This window comes from Bos taurus, chromosome 5, assembly GCF_002263795.3.
Source record: "Bos taurus isolate L1 Dominette 01449 registration number 42190680 breed Hereford chromosome 5, ARS-UCD2.0, whole genome shotgun sequence".
NCBI classification, from domain to species: domain Eukaryota; kingdom Metazoa; phylum Chordata; class Mammalia; order Artiodactyla; family Bovidae; genus Bos; species Bos taurus.
In genome coordinates, this window is record NC_037332.1 from 4,488,629 (window position 1) to 4,506,070 (window position 17,442).

Genomic DNA, 17,442 nt, shown 5'->3' on the forward strand with positions numbered 1-17,442 from the left:
AGTAGATATTTAAACCATAAGAAACTATGACAGGAAAATCGTGACAAATATATACGTGAATAGTCTTGCCTCTCTGATCTTTCACTTCACCTCCAGTAAAATGAAACAAAAAATATTTACCTCCAGAATCACTGTGATGATTAAATTGGAAAGTGTAAGTGAAAATTCAGTATTTAGTCATAAAATGCCATATAAAAATCAAATACCATAATAATTTTACCACTTCAGAATTATAAGAGCAAAAATCACTTAGAAGAGGAAAACACTGGCTACATGTCTAAGGCTTGAATGAAAATATGACCTATGTATGTTTACAAATCCTTTCATCTCAAATTCTTTATTATGCATGAGTGTCTTTTGTTATCACGATGCATAAAAATGGTAAAGCCTGTTGAAAACTCCAAAACAAAGAGACGAGCCAAGGAAAAAACATGAATAATTTATTCCGATAGGATTCAAGTTTATCCCCAACTTATTTGCCTTTTATTCTTCATTTTAGTTAATTACATTTTCACCATTTATCTTCAAGGTTATGCATGCACCTTGAGATGGTCACAAAAGGTCCGTGATATAGGGGTTCATAATTAGGTTGTATGTTATATTCAGAGTCCCAGGGGAACTAATAGATTCCAGAAATACTGATTAAGCAAGATGAATTCTTATACAGTTTCAACTACAACAGTTTTAAAGACAAGTACAAGCTTCTTTGCCACAAAATTCACAAAAAAAGTAATCGATTGAAGAATATCTCTTTTATGCAAAATATACATTTTAGGATATAATTCAATTCATATTCTACTATACACTGACATTGTTCTTGATAATTTAATAAAAAAATACTCTCATTGCCAGAATTTTATTTTTTTAATATTTATAATTGAGGTAACAATGACAAAATGCTTGAATCATGAATAATATTAATGAGTTTAAGTCAAATAACTTTTAAGAACTTAAAACAAATGTGAGACTCCAAATGGGTCAGTTTTGACAAATAGGCACTGAAAATTTTACAACATAATATGACAAGCTAGTGTAAGTGGTTTATTAAAAATAAATGCTACAGTTAGTGTTCGTGGATCTAACCAACAAAGGAGAACCAAAGGAAATTAAGACAGACCTATAGTATACCAATATCACTGCTCGTATGATCACAGCACAATCTACTGCAGGTCCACAGAGGGTAATTCACAGAGGGGCGGGCCTTACTTGAAGCTCCAGAGACGCTGATCATGACTCTGGCTTTCTTTGATGTGAGATGGCCAAAGCTGTTGACCCATGCATACATGTGGGTATTTACAGCTGTTTCACGCCAGCCAGTCCTCAGCAGACCACTCATATGGGCAGCACCAAATGAGTTCCAGCCACAGTTCTTGCATAGGCTTCTCATGCCTCATGAAGACGCCAGGATCTCTTCCAAGTGCAACCTGGTCACGTCAGGGCACATTCAGCAGCAGAAGTCTGTTTCCAGAACAGTCCTTGGTATGGCTAAATTCCACTGTCCCTTTTTCAGCAGTCAAAAATCCATGATAAATTCTGTATAACACTGCAGTCAATAACAGCAGCACCAGACAGTATATTAATTCCTTCACCATAAACTTGTGTTTAATTATAACTTTCTATGTGTAGTGTTATCAAAAGCATCACGGAATCTCTAAATATAAGTTGTTTATGTCTGGGTAAATACAGTGCTGTACAAGGTCTCTGACATGCAGGTCATGCTCTAGGACTTGGGGATATAAAGTAATGCATGTTATGTGGCCAATTCTAAAAGTGACAATTGTCTCCCTAACCGGAAATAAACATGAGCATCAGGAATTAGCAGTCTCAAGGACCCTAAATGCCTTAGAAATATTGTTTATCTCTCAATTTATAGTATGGTATTTTCTTCCCTCTCATGTCCAATACATCAGACACACTACTGCTATTGCATTTGTAGAGATGTGCAAACAGAATGTCTTCCACTTGGACTGAATAAGACACCCTGAGGGTTTCATCGGCGTGTCCTGATGAATTCTGGTTGCTAGGTAGTAGAAACTGACACTGCAGCAGGCAATCAAATGCAAAGGTAAAACTGCTGCTTAAATCCTGCTCCTCAAAAAGGTTCACAGTACCAATTAACTTAGGTAGTCTACGGGGCATCATTAATTTACACACAAAGCAGAGAGGCTGTTCCAAGTAGTGAAGAAGGCAAGGGGCAGGGGAGAAGACCCAGTTCTAAAATCATGAACACCTTATCAAGGCATTTCTGTGCTTCATGGAGACAGATGGCATATACATATAAGACAGGGAGCTAAGACATGCGGACAGAACAACATACAGGACAAAGCACCTGATTAAACACTGCCTGAAAACCTGATTAATGCTGTCAGTCAGGAATTTAAGGCTGGTCAAGAAAGCTTCCTGTGAACAACAATGCTCTTTGTTGTTTGAGAAAAAAATAATAAATTAAATAAAAGAAGGGGGTAAAAAGACAAGAATTTTGAGTGATATTTGGCACCCTGACTCTGAAAATGATGACAAATTCTGGGATTAAAAAAAAGAAAACATGAGTCTAGTTCCAAATAGCAGTTCCTATCTGAACGATGCAAGCCTGGCTGGCAGTTACCTTTCTCATGTTTTGTGCCTTCCCCAAGCCATTAAGTAAGAGATCTGGCCTCGGCTTGCGTGTAACCAGTAATGACAATCTCTTTGCAGTTATCTGTGTGCAAATAACCAGAGACATTCAGAACTCCAATACAGCATTTTGGAAGGAAAGTAAATCAATCAAGAAATTAAACAAATCTTTTTTTTTTCAAAGACTAATAAAGAAAAAAAAATTGTCAAGGAGAAATTCGCCCTCCCTGCCCCACAGTTCAACATGCAGAACAGCCAACCAGTGCCTTCACATCAGCAGGATGGCTCAATGCAAGTACACATATCCCGAGCCCTCTGCGGTCCCCGAGCTCTGCGACATCGCTTTCAGGTGATAGAGACAAGATGGTCCATGCAAATGAGCTGACCCAAGTCATGTTGTGTGCATTCAAAACAGAATCCCAGACATCTTCAGAATGGTTCAGAGTCACAAGAAATGAAGTTCCCATGAAGTAGCTGGCATTTGGAAGCACAATGATTTAAATATATCTCCCTGAAGATGTGTTTATGTATTAGGGTACTCGCCAATATCTGGTGCTATCTGTCATTTTATTGCGAAAGGAGATCAGGGCAATTCATACGGAGAAGTGGTAGCACTACTAGGAGAAGATTCGTTTAAAGCCAGGATAAGATTCGTCAGCTACCCAAGTGGCATTTCCGACCTCAGATAGTAGTATCATGCAGGATTTATACTGTGTTAATGGCGTGTGGAGTAACTCTACATTTAATTATTTCCATTATGGGGTAAACAGTACTTGAATTAAGACCATTTAGCCAACTGATGCGGTTTGGTTTACAAGATAGATGGGATTGGAGATCGAGAGCGCCTTAGAGGACAAGGAGAGTTGTAAGGTGAAGTTACTGGAGAGAGCCTCAGAGCATTGCCTGCCAAGCCCGCTATGTTGTTTAAGCTTCTGGATTTTTCATATCCTTTTATGGAAAAATGCACAGACATCAGTTGAATTCAACCAGAAAACAGACACAGACAGACAATATCATGCAGGGCAATCAAAGTGCTATTTTTGAGCTCAAAGAATTTTCTTACAAAGAATTCAATATTGAGACAATTTACAACTCTAAAAAAAAAAATGAAGCTCATTGTAGCTGTCATTTCCAAAAGATTAAGCCAGCTATCACAAATTACTATTGTAATATTCAAAATCTATTCTTTTCCAAATTATAGTTTGTATTGATGTAATTTTGACATATTCAGTATCAGAAAACTTTTAAGAATTATGCAAAGCAACTTAAGTAAGATATAAATTTGGCTAGTATTTTTAAATTTCAGAATACGTCCCTGAAAAAAAAAATGAGCTATTTTTTCTCTTTTCATTCTTATGTTAGTATTTACTAGGCTAATAAAGCATGCTTAAGTTTAAGTGGACAACTCTTTCCCAGCATCTTTAATCTTCCAGCTTTAAAAGGGGAAGGGGTTAAAAGGATGATTCCTCAATAATGGCTTTTAATGCCATTATCTAGGTGATGCAGAATGAATGCCCATTTCTAATCCCTTGTATTAAAAAAATAAATAAGTAATATAAACTGAGTCATCATTTCAGTAAATTTAAATCTGATTTTGATTATATATTTTCAGCTGATTCTTCCCTGCCAGGAATAAAGAATAATTTGATATTAATCCACCTTTTCTTCCTATTATCTTGCATTCTAATCTTCTGTTCATAATAATCATTGACTTACAGAATCCTTTCCACTTACAGGTCTTTCTGACAAACTTTAACCCACTGATTTTTGCCTTAGCTGCTCAACCCACATCCATCAAGGACACTTTTAGAAGAAGTATATATTGTGGTATTTTTTATTAGAAAAGACTAGAGGCAGGTAAATGAGGTAGTGAGTACCTACTGTACAAGGAGGGGTAAAATTGTCTTAAAAGCCAGGCAATCATTAACCGAAAAAATAGTCATATTATACAATTCAGTAAATAAATGTTCTGACAGCTCCATTGAAAAAGTGTTATAGATCCAGAAAATGACAGCTCTACTTGGGGTAAGGTTTGACTAGTAGGAACGCTCTCTCTCTATACACACCCACAAACTTTTAGCAGATTAGATGTTTTCTTTGATATTTTGTAGATGAAAATTTATGTCATCCACTGATTATAGTAAAGTTCTCTCGAACATAATTTCTGCTAATGAGAAAATTATCTGCCTATATGTTTTATTAGTATTTTGAGCTATAAAGCTCAAAATGTGAGGTGCATATATTTCACTCTGCTCTGGTGGGTGATGGAATAGTTAATGAGAGAATGTCTTAAATAATTAAAAAGGAATTGCAAGTCATTCATTCTTACATAGGGACCTTCACATTTCTAGAGGGCTAATTATCATTACTCTTCTGTAATGCGATTGGAAATATAACTAGGACTTGTAGAAAGAATAATTTATCCAAGTTGACTTGGATTTTTAGTGTAACCTAAAAATGTAAACTAGACTATAAACATTGATTGGTGTTGATTAAAAGCAACCTCATGAATATACATGAATCAAAGAAGGTTAATAACTATAAACCGTCCTTGTAAAAATATACATCTTTTTCCCCCACAATAACTATGTTCCCTATGAGACTTCCAAAAAAGGTAAAAATCTGTTTAACAATTTATATTAATCATGTTATTTACATGTAAATCTTGGTTGCCCTTGCAAATGTTTAGTTACTTTTCTGAATTATAGTCATTAAGATAAATATTATTTATTCTGTTTATAAGTCCTTTTATTTTTAATAACTATGATTTCAGTGTCCATTTGAGAAGGGTTCCCTTATAATTTAGTAACAAGTATTTAATTAGTAAAATTATGTTTTTCATATACATTTATTCTTCCTTTATTCTGCAGGTTCATTTATGATTAGAAAACTTGACAAAATTTTGCCTCATCAAGCTTTTATTGAATGGAATGACCGAAAATATAATTTATGAGAATAAACAATATTGAACTCAATTTGAACTAACATCTAAATACATGATATACATTTTATACAGCTTTTAAGAGCACATATTTGTTTGGGGCAATATTGAAACTGCCTATTTGTGCACTATCAATGAGATGTTTGTGTTCATGTAAAATGATATATATATATAAAACTACCATATAAATAAAATCATAGGTTCTAAGTTTTGGGATTTCATTCATTTAGGTAATCCATATGTTTTCTTAATGTATGCCCAACTGCATTTACACTTGTTGATAGAAAAAGAATACAATGGGGATCCAGTCATTTTTCTCATCTATATAGGGGAGAATTTACATAACTCAAAAATCAGGTCAGTGTAGAAAATGATTAGAAACATACAGAAGATAAATATGTGAGTGGGAATAATAGAAGACATCTCTAATCTATATAAAGGAAACAGGAGAAGAAATGAATGGATTTCTAATAGACATGACAAAGAAAACACTGAGAAGATTAAGTGAAAATAGCCAGAAATGTTACCAGATCTAGGGAAAAAAAAACACAGATCTACAAAATAAGCAAGAATGAAAAAGGATTTGTTTTTAGTGAGAAATGATGAAAAATAAAAAGCTCATAGTTGGTTTTTCAAAGATGCTTTCATTGATAGAATTTGTATTTGTGAAATAAGATCACATGTATAATTTTCTCATATAAACACAATATCTTATTAATTGCTTTGCTATGGAATTTTGCCATTTTACAGGAAAACTATATTTATATAGGTGCTTTATAGTTTTCAAAGTATTTTTAAATATGTGATCCCCTCTGACAGTTTAAAATTCAAAATACTATCTAACATAGAAGAAAAACATTCTAGCTAGAGTCTTAACATGTAACCCTAGTATAAATACTGCATGTGATATTTTATTGAACGATGCTTAAAATATATCCAAATATAACCACATAATACATAAAAATACATATATACACATATGGATATATGTATATACATATATAGTGATTTAAGATTACAAGGCACTTTAAGTACTATATTCTATATTATTAGTTATATACATATATTTTGCTTAAGTACTATGATAGAGTATTAACTATAAAAATATTTAAAAACTACTGTAACAATATAAAATAGTGAAAAATCAGATAATTGAAACACATTTTCGTACAAGAAATAGATGCAAAGAGTGACAGTTCTTGGAATGAAGTATAATTTAAAATATTACACATTAAAGAAACAAAAGAAGAGTCCTCTGTCTTCTCTTTTGTATGGAGACAGAAAGAACAATATAAAGTGCTCAGAAGAAGCAAAAAAGAAGCACAACATGGGTAATGAGCTATTTCAAAGGAAGTAGGCATCATAAAATAAATATTTTAGGCTTAAGCGGTAAAGTATTCTGTAGGGAGAAACAATGAATTTGCAATGAATAGCAAATAAGCACAATATTTTTAAAATGCAGTTGCATGAACATGAAAGTTCTAGAGTGGTTTTTCATTCAAATTCAGTCAATTGCCTAAGAAATTTTATTTCTTCATAAAAAATGTGTAGTTCTTTCTCTATTCTGTCAGTAAATTGAGTAAAATAACCTTGGCACTAAAGCAACTGGAATTCTCAAAGTAGAAGGTGTTCTAAGAGCATACCAGAACTTTGACAAGAGTGGGTTATAAGTGTTATGAAACTAATTTCTTGAGGATAAAAAGGGTCCAATTGTTTGGTTGGCAAAGTTTACTAAAATGAAAATGAAAACTAGCACCTAAGGAATAGTCATAGATGGCTGATACAATCTAGGGAAATAAAACCACCGTGCTGGAGTGGAGCTTCAGTATCCTGCTACATTTCTTAACCAAGATGCCTATCTAATACAATGCATCCATTCAACAGATATTAAGTATCTTCTATGAGCCAGGAATTGTTCAGTGTCAATTAAAAAATAATAAAATGATTATTGCCCAGAAGAGAAATTTTGTAAGTACATTTTGTAAGTACAGTAAGTAACCTTTCCACTGATTGGGTATACTGTTCTGTATGGCCAGAGGATCATGTACCTTAGCAAGCTCCTGACATTCAGATTAATTACTGGGGAAAATTTGCCCAAACACTGGATAAGAGACCATTAAGTGAAGTCGCTGAGTCGTGTCCGACTCTTTATGACCCCACAGACTGTAGCCTACCAGGCTCCTCTGTCCATGGGATTTTCCAGGCAATAGTACTGGAGTGGATTGCCATTTCCGTCTCCAGGGGATCTTCCCGACCCAGGGATCAAACCCGGGTCTCCCACATTGTAGACAGACGCTTTACTGTCTGAGCCACCAGGATAAGAGACCATTAGAGTATGTTTAATGCTTTACTTTGAAGAAAAAGCTTTATTATTGTTTTATAATTATCAACCACGTATCAAACAGGTGCATAGAGTTAACTAGTGAGTTTAATTTATTGTAGGAAAAAAGATAACTTTTCAAGACTGCTGAATATATTATATTAAAACAATTAGATGATTGACTTTATTAAATACTTCATTACAATTCTGCCTATAGACAAATGAAAAACCAAAAAATAAAAAAAAAGAAAGAAGGGTGAAATGTCTTTCAGATATGACAATCAAGTTGGCTGTCATGATACATATTTTTAAATGTTTATAATGAGATAAGATGTAATGAGGCAAAAAGCACTATGATGTCATAGTTGTTCCTAGAAAATGATGAACGAGCATTTTACATCACTCCATACATTTGCAGCATTTAATTGCTATGTCACCTGTTAGGATCTAATGAAATGCATGCCTACCTTTCCTGATCCCTCCATCAGAAGCACACGTGTAATCACCTGCCGTCAGCAGGAAACATGTTTCCCCTCTTCTGTGTTTGTCTCTGGTACTAGAGCGCCTGATGGGGAGCCTTTCTGGGGGTGATAGTGGTGGCTCACTTCCTGCACTGTCGTCACCTGATAACACTGGTCACAGCGCCGTGCCCATTGACAGACAGTGATGATGAGGAAATGAGACAATACAAAGAGTTTACGCCGGGTGTCCACCGCACAGCCACGCGATAACACAAATCACAATAATCACAACATGGTAAAAGAATTTTCATCACTCGTCACAAAAACTTACATGGAGCAAAATGGAAATGTACGGAAAAGGAGAGAAATGTTCTCAGGGAAATTTTAATTTCATGTTGGATTTTATCTAATATGACAACGACTTTTACAAAACTAACATGATTCAAAGTAAGGGTGATAATGAAGTAGCACACGAATTAACATCTTTCCACTTTTGACAGGTTATCTAGGTACTGCAAACAGACATCTTTAAAAACGGAGCCTACTGAAGGAGAAACTCCTAAGTAAAGGTTTGTCTTTGCAGTGCTAAAAGACATATGCTTTCATTATTTTCTGAAAGTAATTTTTCCCAAATTTCATAATGAAAACAATCCCAAAGTTTACAGACTTAGTGTCCAGATTCTCTGTTTTAAAGCGACATAGTATTTTTGAGCATAACAATGGAACAAGATCAACTTCTCCAAACGCCCTTGAAACGTTTACGTCTAAATACTTGCCAAAGACTTTCACGTCCTATAGCCTAGATGCTAGCTTGTAACAGTGCTTGCCCAAGCTGAGAGTGTGTCCTCCTTTCCATGCCCTTCAGAAAAGCTCTGCACGGGTACCTGAGAACAATCCAATAAGGGCAGCAACACAAACTAAATTCCATCTTTCATAAGGGCATTCCTGGCATAGCAACTCTCAGATACATACTGACAGAATTTGCAAAACAATCTACTAAATAAACATAAGGACTTTGAATAAAATCTTTTAAAAAGCAGCTCTGTTCCAGTCAGGTTCCCACCACCCCCCACCAATTTAATCCATAATAGTTTCTGGGAGCTAAGGAAGCAACCTGTGAAAATGTCACTTGCCTTTTCCATGTGTTTGCTGGTTTGCTTGTTTTGTTTAATCAGTGTTATTTCTAAATAATGCTAAATTATTCACATGAGATTGTCATAAATCATTTTTCTACAAGAAAAAGATTAAACCTATCTAAGTTATAGGGAATGCATATATCTTAACACTTCATAGATGACAAAAAATTAGTTAAATTGTGAGGTCTACAATATAGTTCATCTGTACTAGACACTATTGACTATCACTTTGGCAAACTGAATGTCAATTTACAGTCAATTAACTCTAGATTATCTATGGCAATAGAGAGAAGTAGGAATTCAGCTAATTTCAAGCAGGAATTTATCCAAAATTACATTCTGGGAGGGAAAAGACCAGTGCAGAATGCATAAAAAAGGAAATCCACAGAGAAATTCAACCTTCCTATTGATTAGCCAAAGCAGATCATCTAGACCCTGCATAATGTTGGGCTGATTGTACTACATAGCACTTTACCCAAAGCAAAGGAATTATATTGAAATACCCTAATTTAAGAATAATGAAAACTTAATCAACCGTCCATAATATTAATGAAGAAGACCTTTACTTTCCAAAGGGCATTCTTACATATCACCTCTTCAGTGTTTAGGCCTTGGAAACGTAAACATCCATTCTTTTTACATAACTTTTTCTTGTGAATTAGGTCAAAATGCATGGCCCCGTGTGGCAGAGATAAAACTGAGACAGACACACCAAGCCAAATGATATGGAGATCAACATTTTTAGAATGAAGGATGGAAAATGTCCAATATCATACCACCACATCGTGCAGGGAAACAAAGAAACAACGGCACACAAGCAACGAACAGGCAAAAGAAAATATTGGCGCCGTCAGCACATGGCATTCCCGTCAAAGCAGGAGAACTCTATAGACCAGCTATGCGGACTTCTCCTTAGGATTCATTTAGAAAAGCTACAGTCGAGCTATCTACAAGCCTGACACAAACACATTTTGTAAAGGGGTAGAACTGAAAACTCCAAACACTTGCAGAAAATGAGAAGGTGCCTTCTACTTAAGGGACATACTGGTCTATAAAGTATTTAATGGCATGCATTTGAAACCGTGCCTTACCTGATCTGTTATGTTCCAGAAGCCGACTGTCTTTGCCCAGACACGTGTCACCCTGTTTGCTGTTGCAGGCCATGTTTAATTCTGTCTTGCAAAAACTAGGCGAGCTTGCCTGAGGAGCAGGAGGGATGTGCTTCTTTCTTTTCCTTGGAAGTTTCTGCTTCGCCATTGCCAAGGAGTAGTACATTCCAAAATTGTTGACAATGACAGGCACTGGCATGGCTATTGTCAGTACTCCAGCCAGAGCACACAGGGCTCCCACCAGCATCCCCGACCATGTTTGGGGGTACATATCTCCATAGCCCAAGGTGGTCATGGTCACTACAGCCCACCAGAACCCAATGGGGATGTTTTTGAACTGCGTGTGCTCACTAGCTGAAGGGTCGTTGGGCTGGGCACCCACTCTCTCCGCATAGTAGATCATAGTAGCAAATATCAAAACTCCTAGAGCCAGGAAGATTATGAGCAGCAAAAATTCATTTGTACTCGCTCGAAGAGTATGTCCAAGCACCCTCAAACCTACAAAATGGCGGGTGAGCTTGAAGATCCTCAGGATCCTCACAAATCTGACCACTCTGAGGAAGCCAAGTACATCTTTAGCAGCTTTAGATGAGAGCCCACTGAGGCCCACCTCTAAGTAGAAGGGTAGGATGGCCACAAAGTCAATGATATTCAAGAGGTTCTTGACGAATTCAAGTTTATTGGGGGAGAAAACAATACGGACTAAAAATTCAAAAGTAAACCATACCACACATACTCCTTCTACATACGTCAAGGCAGGATCTGTTTCAATTTCATACTGTGGAACCACGCTGGTGCCATTGGTGACTGATTCTGTCTTGTTCTTAACAATATTGAAAGCTTCATGTGTCTCCAGGCAAAAGGTTGTGATTGAAACCAGGATGAAGAATAAAGAAGCAAAAGCAATAAACTGTAGAGAAAAAAAAAAAAAGAAATAAAAGGAGAAACATAGAATGATCTGAACCATAATATACTTCAACCCAAGTCTAAGAACACTCCCTGTAGATGAAGAAGTATAAACGCATATTTGGAGATTTCACTTGGGATGTTACTCAACTATAAGAACTTAGACATGTAGGTAACATCCATTAGAGTTGCACAGGAAGGATGTTTCAAGTTCTTCTTTCAGCTTATATAGATTAAAAGTTTTGATTTACGTTGGAAAACAATTTGACTCTTTCGGGTAAGAAAAAGAGTGAAAAATAAAATCCTTGCAAAAGAATGTTAAAGGGCAGCAGGCTGAAAAAAAATAATAAATGTAGACAATGGCTCCAGATATTGGTTATGATCCTAGAAATCTTCGTGTATTAGATCCAGATTGACAACCATAAATATAAGATGCAGTCTACACTGATGGAAATTTGGAAGTCACCCATATTTAACTGCAGGCTTCTTAAATGTTCAGATTATCATGAGGTGTGAACATGCAAACACTATCTGAGCTGTGCTACCATTTATATCAACTAAAGGTGAAGGCTTGTCCACAAAGAGCAAACCTAGGGAAGAAGAGTTGGCATTGAGACTGAAGGGAGAGAAAGAATTAAGGAACAAATTAAAGGCATTCTTCCTCTCCTGAAAAAGAACTTCAAATGTTAGAATAATATGTTAAAAAGTTATAAAGTATATGTTATAAAGGATTTTTAAAATTCAACATTTCTTTTTTTATATCTTTTTTTTAATTTTAATTTTTAATTTTATTTTTTAAATTCAACATTTCTTTGGCCAATAATATATGACTATACACACACCTACTAATACAGAATAATAATAAAAGCTCCCACTTATATAGTTCTTACTAGTACCAAACACTCTTCAAAGCAATTCACATAATTAACTCATATCAATGCTCATAACCACACTACACTGTCACTTTTATGGTCACAGAGTTGGTAACTTTTCCAAAGTCATAAGATTAACCTGATAAGTTTTGCCCCAGATTCTGTTCCCATAACTACCAAACTCTCAGATGTAGAATACAAACACGTGGAAACCTTTGTTTATTTTAGGGTCACATTCTTCTTAACATGAAAGACCTGAAAATCTGAGACCCGGTGTCGTGTGATGCCCGTGACACTGCTGCCAGCTATCAGCATTGGAGGCTGTCAGAAAAGCTGGCAGGGCCCTGGTGCTCTCGGAGTGCACTCAGATTGGGCATGCTCACTGAGCATTAAGAGACTACCAAGAGTCCTTGAATACCTAAGCAAATGAATTATGAACGAGGAAGAGGTCATCAGTCAAATAGAGGGAGGTTCTTTTAGAAATAGTACGACATATCCCAAACCCAAAGTTCTTCCCTAATGCCTGCTTCTCAACTAAACATTGAAAAGATCTAAGTTTCAAGAAGAGATTGAAATCATCTCCCTTCTTCCCTGATTGAGTTTCAATGTAAGAGATATACAGATCTTGCCAAATCCATGAGATACACAAAAAGACTGAAAAAAATCTTAGGACTGAGATTATCTGCCTTAAAGAAACTTCTCCAGAGGCAGGGGAAAGATAGGGGTAAAGGATTAAGAGGTACAAACTATTATGGATAAAATAAGTAAGTTATAAAGATATATAGTACAACTTAGGGAATACTATCCAATAGTTTTAATAACTATAAATTGAATACAACTTTTTAAAAGTTGTAAATCACTATGCTGTACACCTGAAACATATAATATTGTACATCAACTATAACCTCAACTAAAAAGGAAAAGAAAATGAAAGTGAAAGTGAAGTCATGTCCGACTCTTTGAGACCCCATGGACTGTAGCCTACTAGGCTCCACCAGCCATGGGATTTTTCCAGGCAAGAATACTGGAGCAGGTTGCCATTTCCTTCTCCAGAAAAGGAAAGAACCACCCCAAATTATGGACTAGTTTCTCTGCAGTGTGCTAGTAAAGTACATTGTTCATATTAATATTATAAGTCATGTAAATCAAGGCTTTGCCTTATTTTTCCATTCCTGTCTTCCAACTTCCCTTGGTTTTGATGTTACAATTTGACTATGATCTTTTCCAGATATATTGTGAGATGATGGCATTTTTTTTTCACTTAGCTTTTCCTTCATACAAATAAATATACTCTTCTTTTTAAGTCAACTACTTGTTCTAACACTCAATATCACTAGGACCTCACAGAGTCTTTAAAATATTACATCTTTTGGAGAAAGAATCAATTATCTTTGTTCTGTGCATCACTTCTTTATCTAATCACAATTTATCTATGGATCTGAGAGTCGTGCTTGTTTCTGACTCTCCCCACACTCTTCCTTTGTCACTAGGGCCTCGGCAGTGTGACATACTGAGTTCTCCACAGCCACTCCCCACACATCCCACCATGGCATCCAGAATTTTAGGCTAAGCATCTAAGGTTTTAGTGGGCAGATTCTATCCATGAGACGTTAGCAAGTACGAAGCGATTAAAGTAAACTGCACTTTTATCTTTAATTCCAGTGTTTCTGAGTCAGCATTTTTTCTGCCTAAAATAAGTTTTCAGTCTCAAATGCTGTCCACCTATACTCTGTAGTGAATAGAGTGGGACCTTCAACGTTGCTCATTCAAAATTAGTCCTGACTTACCACCTCTCATACAACAAAGACAGTTTTCAACTATACTTTTATGCTCATCAATATAAAGTGCTAAAATCTTTTCCAGTCAGATATTTTCCTACACTTCATTCATTAATTCAACAAGTATGTTGAGTGCCTCTGTACGCCAGGTCACAGGGATAGGGCCTTACTTTAACAGTAGTAAACAAAACACAGTCCCATCCTTTGAGGAACTCACAATCCACTAGGTATACAGACATTAAATATTTAACTACACAAAACTACACAATTGCAATTATAATGAATTCAATGAAAGGAAAAAATGACCTAAAACTTTATTTAGACTGAGAGATTATAGAAACCTCTGAGAAAATATCAATAGATTGGACTTTGAAGGATAAGTGGAGGTCAACCTGATAGAAAGGAGAGATGTGTATCACACAAGAGAGAAGTTTTAACAAAAATGTCTGGAATTTCTTAAGTGATGCTTGAAGGGAACACCAAAGGAAGAGTAGAATAGACTTTCCAAGTCTGCCTCTTTTGCACAAATTGTGATGAATAAATCCCAAATTAGCACAGAGATCCTCACTTTTCAAAGGTTTTAAATCAACCAAAAATATTACCTGTATTTGAATTTAAAATGAGACTGTAAGGTGACTTTTGAGGTTTGAGTGCTGGTAGAGTCCTTTTGGACTTTCTATAATGGGAGACCTATTGAATTAACTTGTCTTAAATTATTGCACCAGCCCCATTGACTGGAATAAAGTGAAAATAAAAGATATATATATTAATATGGCTTCTAATTTAAAGCACTATGAAAATACTTGAAATCATTATTACCTCAGTAAGAATTACTGGATCTTACTGTTTATGTTCATTAAACAAGTTGTTACCAGGAAAAGGTCAAAAAAGTCTTAAGATACCACACTAGGTGGCTGGGATTTAGCTAACATGAATCTTTTTGTACTAGGACATTATTTAAATACCCCACTCATATTTCCAAAAATGTGCTCACACTCATTATAACACACCTGGGCAGCTTACATAAATGTGAATTTCTTAGTCCTACATCAGATGTCAGATTCCATTGTTTGGGGAGATGGAATTTGCATTCTATAGGCTTTCTAGGTGATTGCTATGCATAGTATAGTTTGAAACCTCTGTTTCCGTGTTTTTTCAACAGACTGATAATACAAGATTGATAACTGATTACTAAATGAATTGGAGTAGTTTTTAAATTCTAAGCATTTGTAGACTCTTAAAAAGGTCTTCCTAAACCTTAATGAGAGTAGCTAACTACCTCCTATGTAATGGGATGTTTATGGCCCATGTGTGTTTATGTGTGTTTATGTTAAGACATAATTCTGGCTTCTACACAAATAACTGAGTAAGCAAAGCAACTGAACAGTTTCTAAATATACATAATTCTAAGACATAAAACTTCAGAAACCAAAAGTTGTCTGGTTTTATGTCATTTGGATCTTTCATTTATCAAAAATTTTATTAGAATTATTTAAAGAACCACATGATGATTTTTGCATTTGTATTATTCTGCATTGTAGTCTTTATAACTCAATATGTCTTTAGCTTTTAAGGACTTTGTATATCTGCTGGTGTGATAATATTATAACAGGAAAATACAGAGAGTATGAAAAATAGAAATAAACTTCGATATGCTTGGAAATATACAAGATTCATCTTCCAAGTAGATGATTATTTTGTTTAAAAAACAGCTAGATAGGTCATTAATAAAGGCCAAAGACACTTGGTATGGTCAAAATTAAGAAAGCTGTAACCGAAAGCCAAAGTTTACTTCATTATTACATGGTAGGGAACTGGAAGTTGGCTTCTGTCAGCCTGCAAAAGAGGATGCTGGAAGAAAGTTGAATTCTAATGAGAAGGAAATGGAAAAGGTCTCGAAAGACAAGGAGGAAAAGTCCAAAATGCGAGGACAAACAATTAGAGATCCCCCCACAGATATCAGTCAGTAAAGAATCTGCCTGCAATGCAGGAGACCCAGGTTCGATTCCTCGGTTGGGAAGATCCCCTGGAGAAGGAAATGGCAACCCACTCAAGTATTCTTGCCTGGAAAATCCCATGGACAGAGGAGCCTGGCGGGCTGCACCCTATGGGGTCACAAGAGTCAGACGTCTTAGAGACTATATCACCACCACCACCACAGATATAGCAAAAGAACCTTAGGAGACTAACGGAGAACATTAAATTCTAAGACGATGCTTGCTTTCTTACGCCTCAGTAAAAGGTGGTTTTACAAAACAGCGTGGTGTTGAATGTGCTCTGAGTAATGAAGTTCTTGGACCATGGGAGGATGACAGGAGGGGAGCAGGCAGCCAAGGAGGAAACATACATAGTCAGATTCAAAAACATAAGAGAGCAGCAAATAATAGTAAAAGGGAATCAGGAGAAATTGAGCCCCCAGTAAAGTCCTTGGAGATACTGGGAGACAGAGCTTCCCACGGAGTGAAGAACAGGATCTCAGTTTACTAGGAATTTAGTTTGAGCATCAAATGAAAGGGCAGCTCCAGAAATCTTGAAGATCTAGGATTATCCAGAGGCTACACCTGGATTTCTTTAACAAAGGATTTGAACACTTTATTTGAACTTAAATCTAAGAGTCTCAGAGATAGAAAATGTCTTCCTTTGTTCCTACCTCACAGATTGCATCAAAATGAGTAAATGTGAGGTTAGACTGAATAATATTAAGAAAAAGAAATGCAAAGGGAAAGAAATAGGGGGAAAGAAGACTTTAATTATTTATTTATTTATTTATTTTTCTCTTCACTGAACTGGTAACTGTTTAAGGACTTGAATATTGTCATATTCATTTCTATATCCCCTGATTCTGTCACAGTAGTTAATATTTAGTATGACTAGATGGATGAATAGAAGGGTGGAAGAATTAATTCAAAATGTATAAAATGAACAAAATAATAATCACATTTTGATGGTGATAAAAATGATGTGAAAAGGAGAAATGAAAAAATAAAGCATGCACATTGAAGCAAAAATTCAAATTTATAGCAGAAACAAATTAAATTGGTTCCTAGGTCCAAATGTTGCCAATAATAGCTTCCATTCATTCAGCTAATAAAGCTTGTGTCTTACCTGGGATTTGAGGAAGAAAACTATACTGCCATCTTTCTCTTCCTTTTCCCCTGTGATAAGACTACAAACTCCTACAAGCATTAAATAAAAATAAGAAGAGGCATGTTAAATACTAATTAAAAATTTTAAAAGTTTTCCAGAGAAGATGCTGCATGTTGCCTGACTTCAAAGGACTGCTACATCACCTAAGGCAGTTTCAGG

At 35.6% G+C, this 17,442-nt stretch overlaps 1 protein-coding gene across 7 annotated transcripts in view; it reads right to left on the minus strand.

The window, feature by feature from the left end:
• Positions 1–419: 419 nt before the first annotated feature.
• KCNC2 (potassium voltage-gated channel subfamily C member 2) overlaps positions 420–17,442 on the minus strand; it is a 238,140-nt gene continuing 221,117 nt past the window's right edge. For 2 of the 7 annotated variants that reach the window (XM_024992367.2, XM_024992368.2), the window contains exons 3-5: positions 10,563–11,490; positions 8,342–8,506; positions 420–3,561 (exon numbers count right to left, since the gene is read on the minus strand). In XM_024992367.2, the coding sequence (XP_024848135.1) occupies positions 3,425–3,561; positions 8,342–8,506; positions 10,563–11,490 (1,230 nt within the window). In that variant the 3' untranslated portion in view covers positions 420–3,424. The remainder of the gene's footprint in view (positions 3,562–8,341; positions 8,507–10,562; positions 11,491–17,442) is intronic. The other 5 variants (XM_024992372.2, XM_024992371.2, XM_024992370.2 and 2 more) reach the window with 5 other exon arrangements.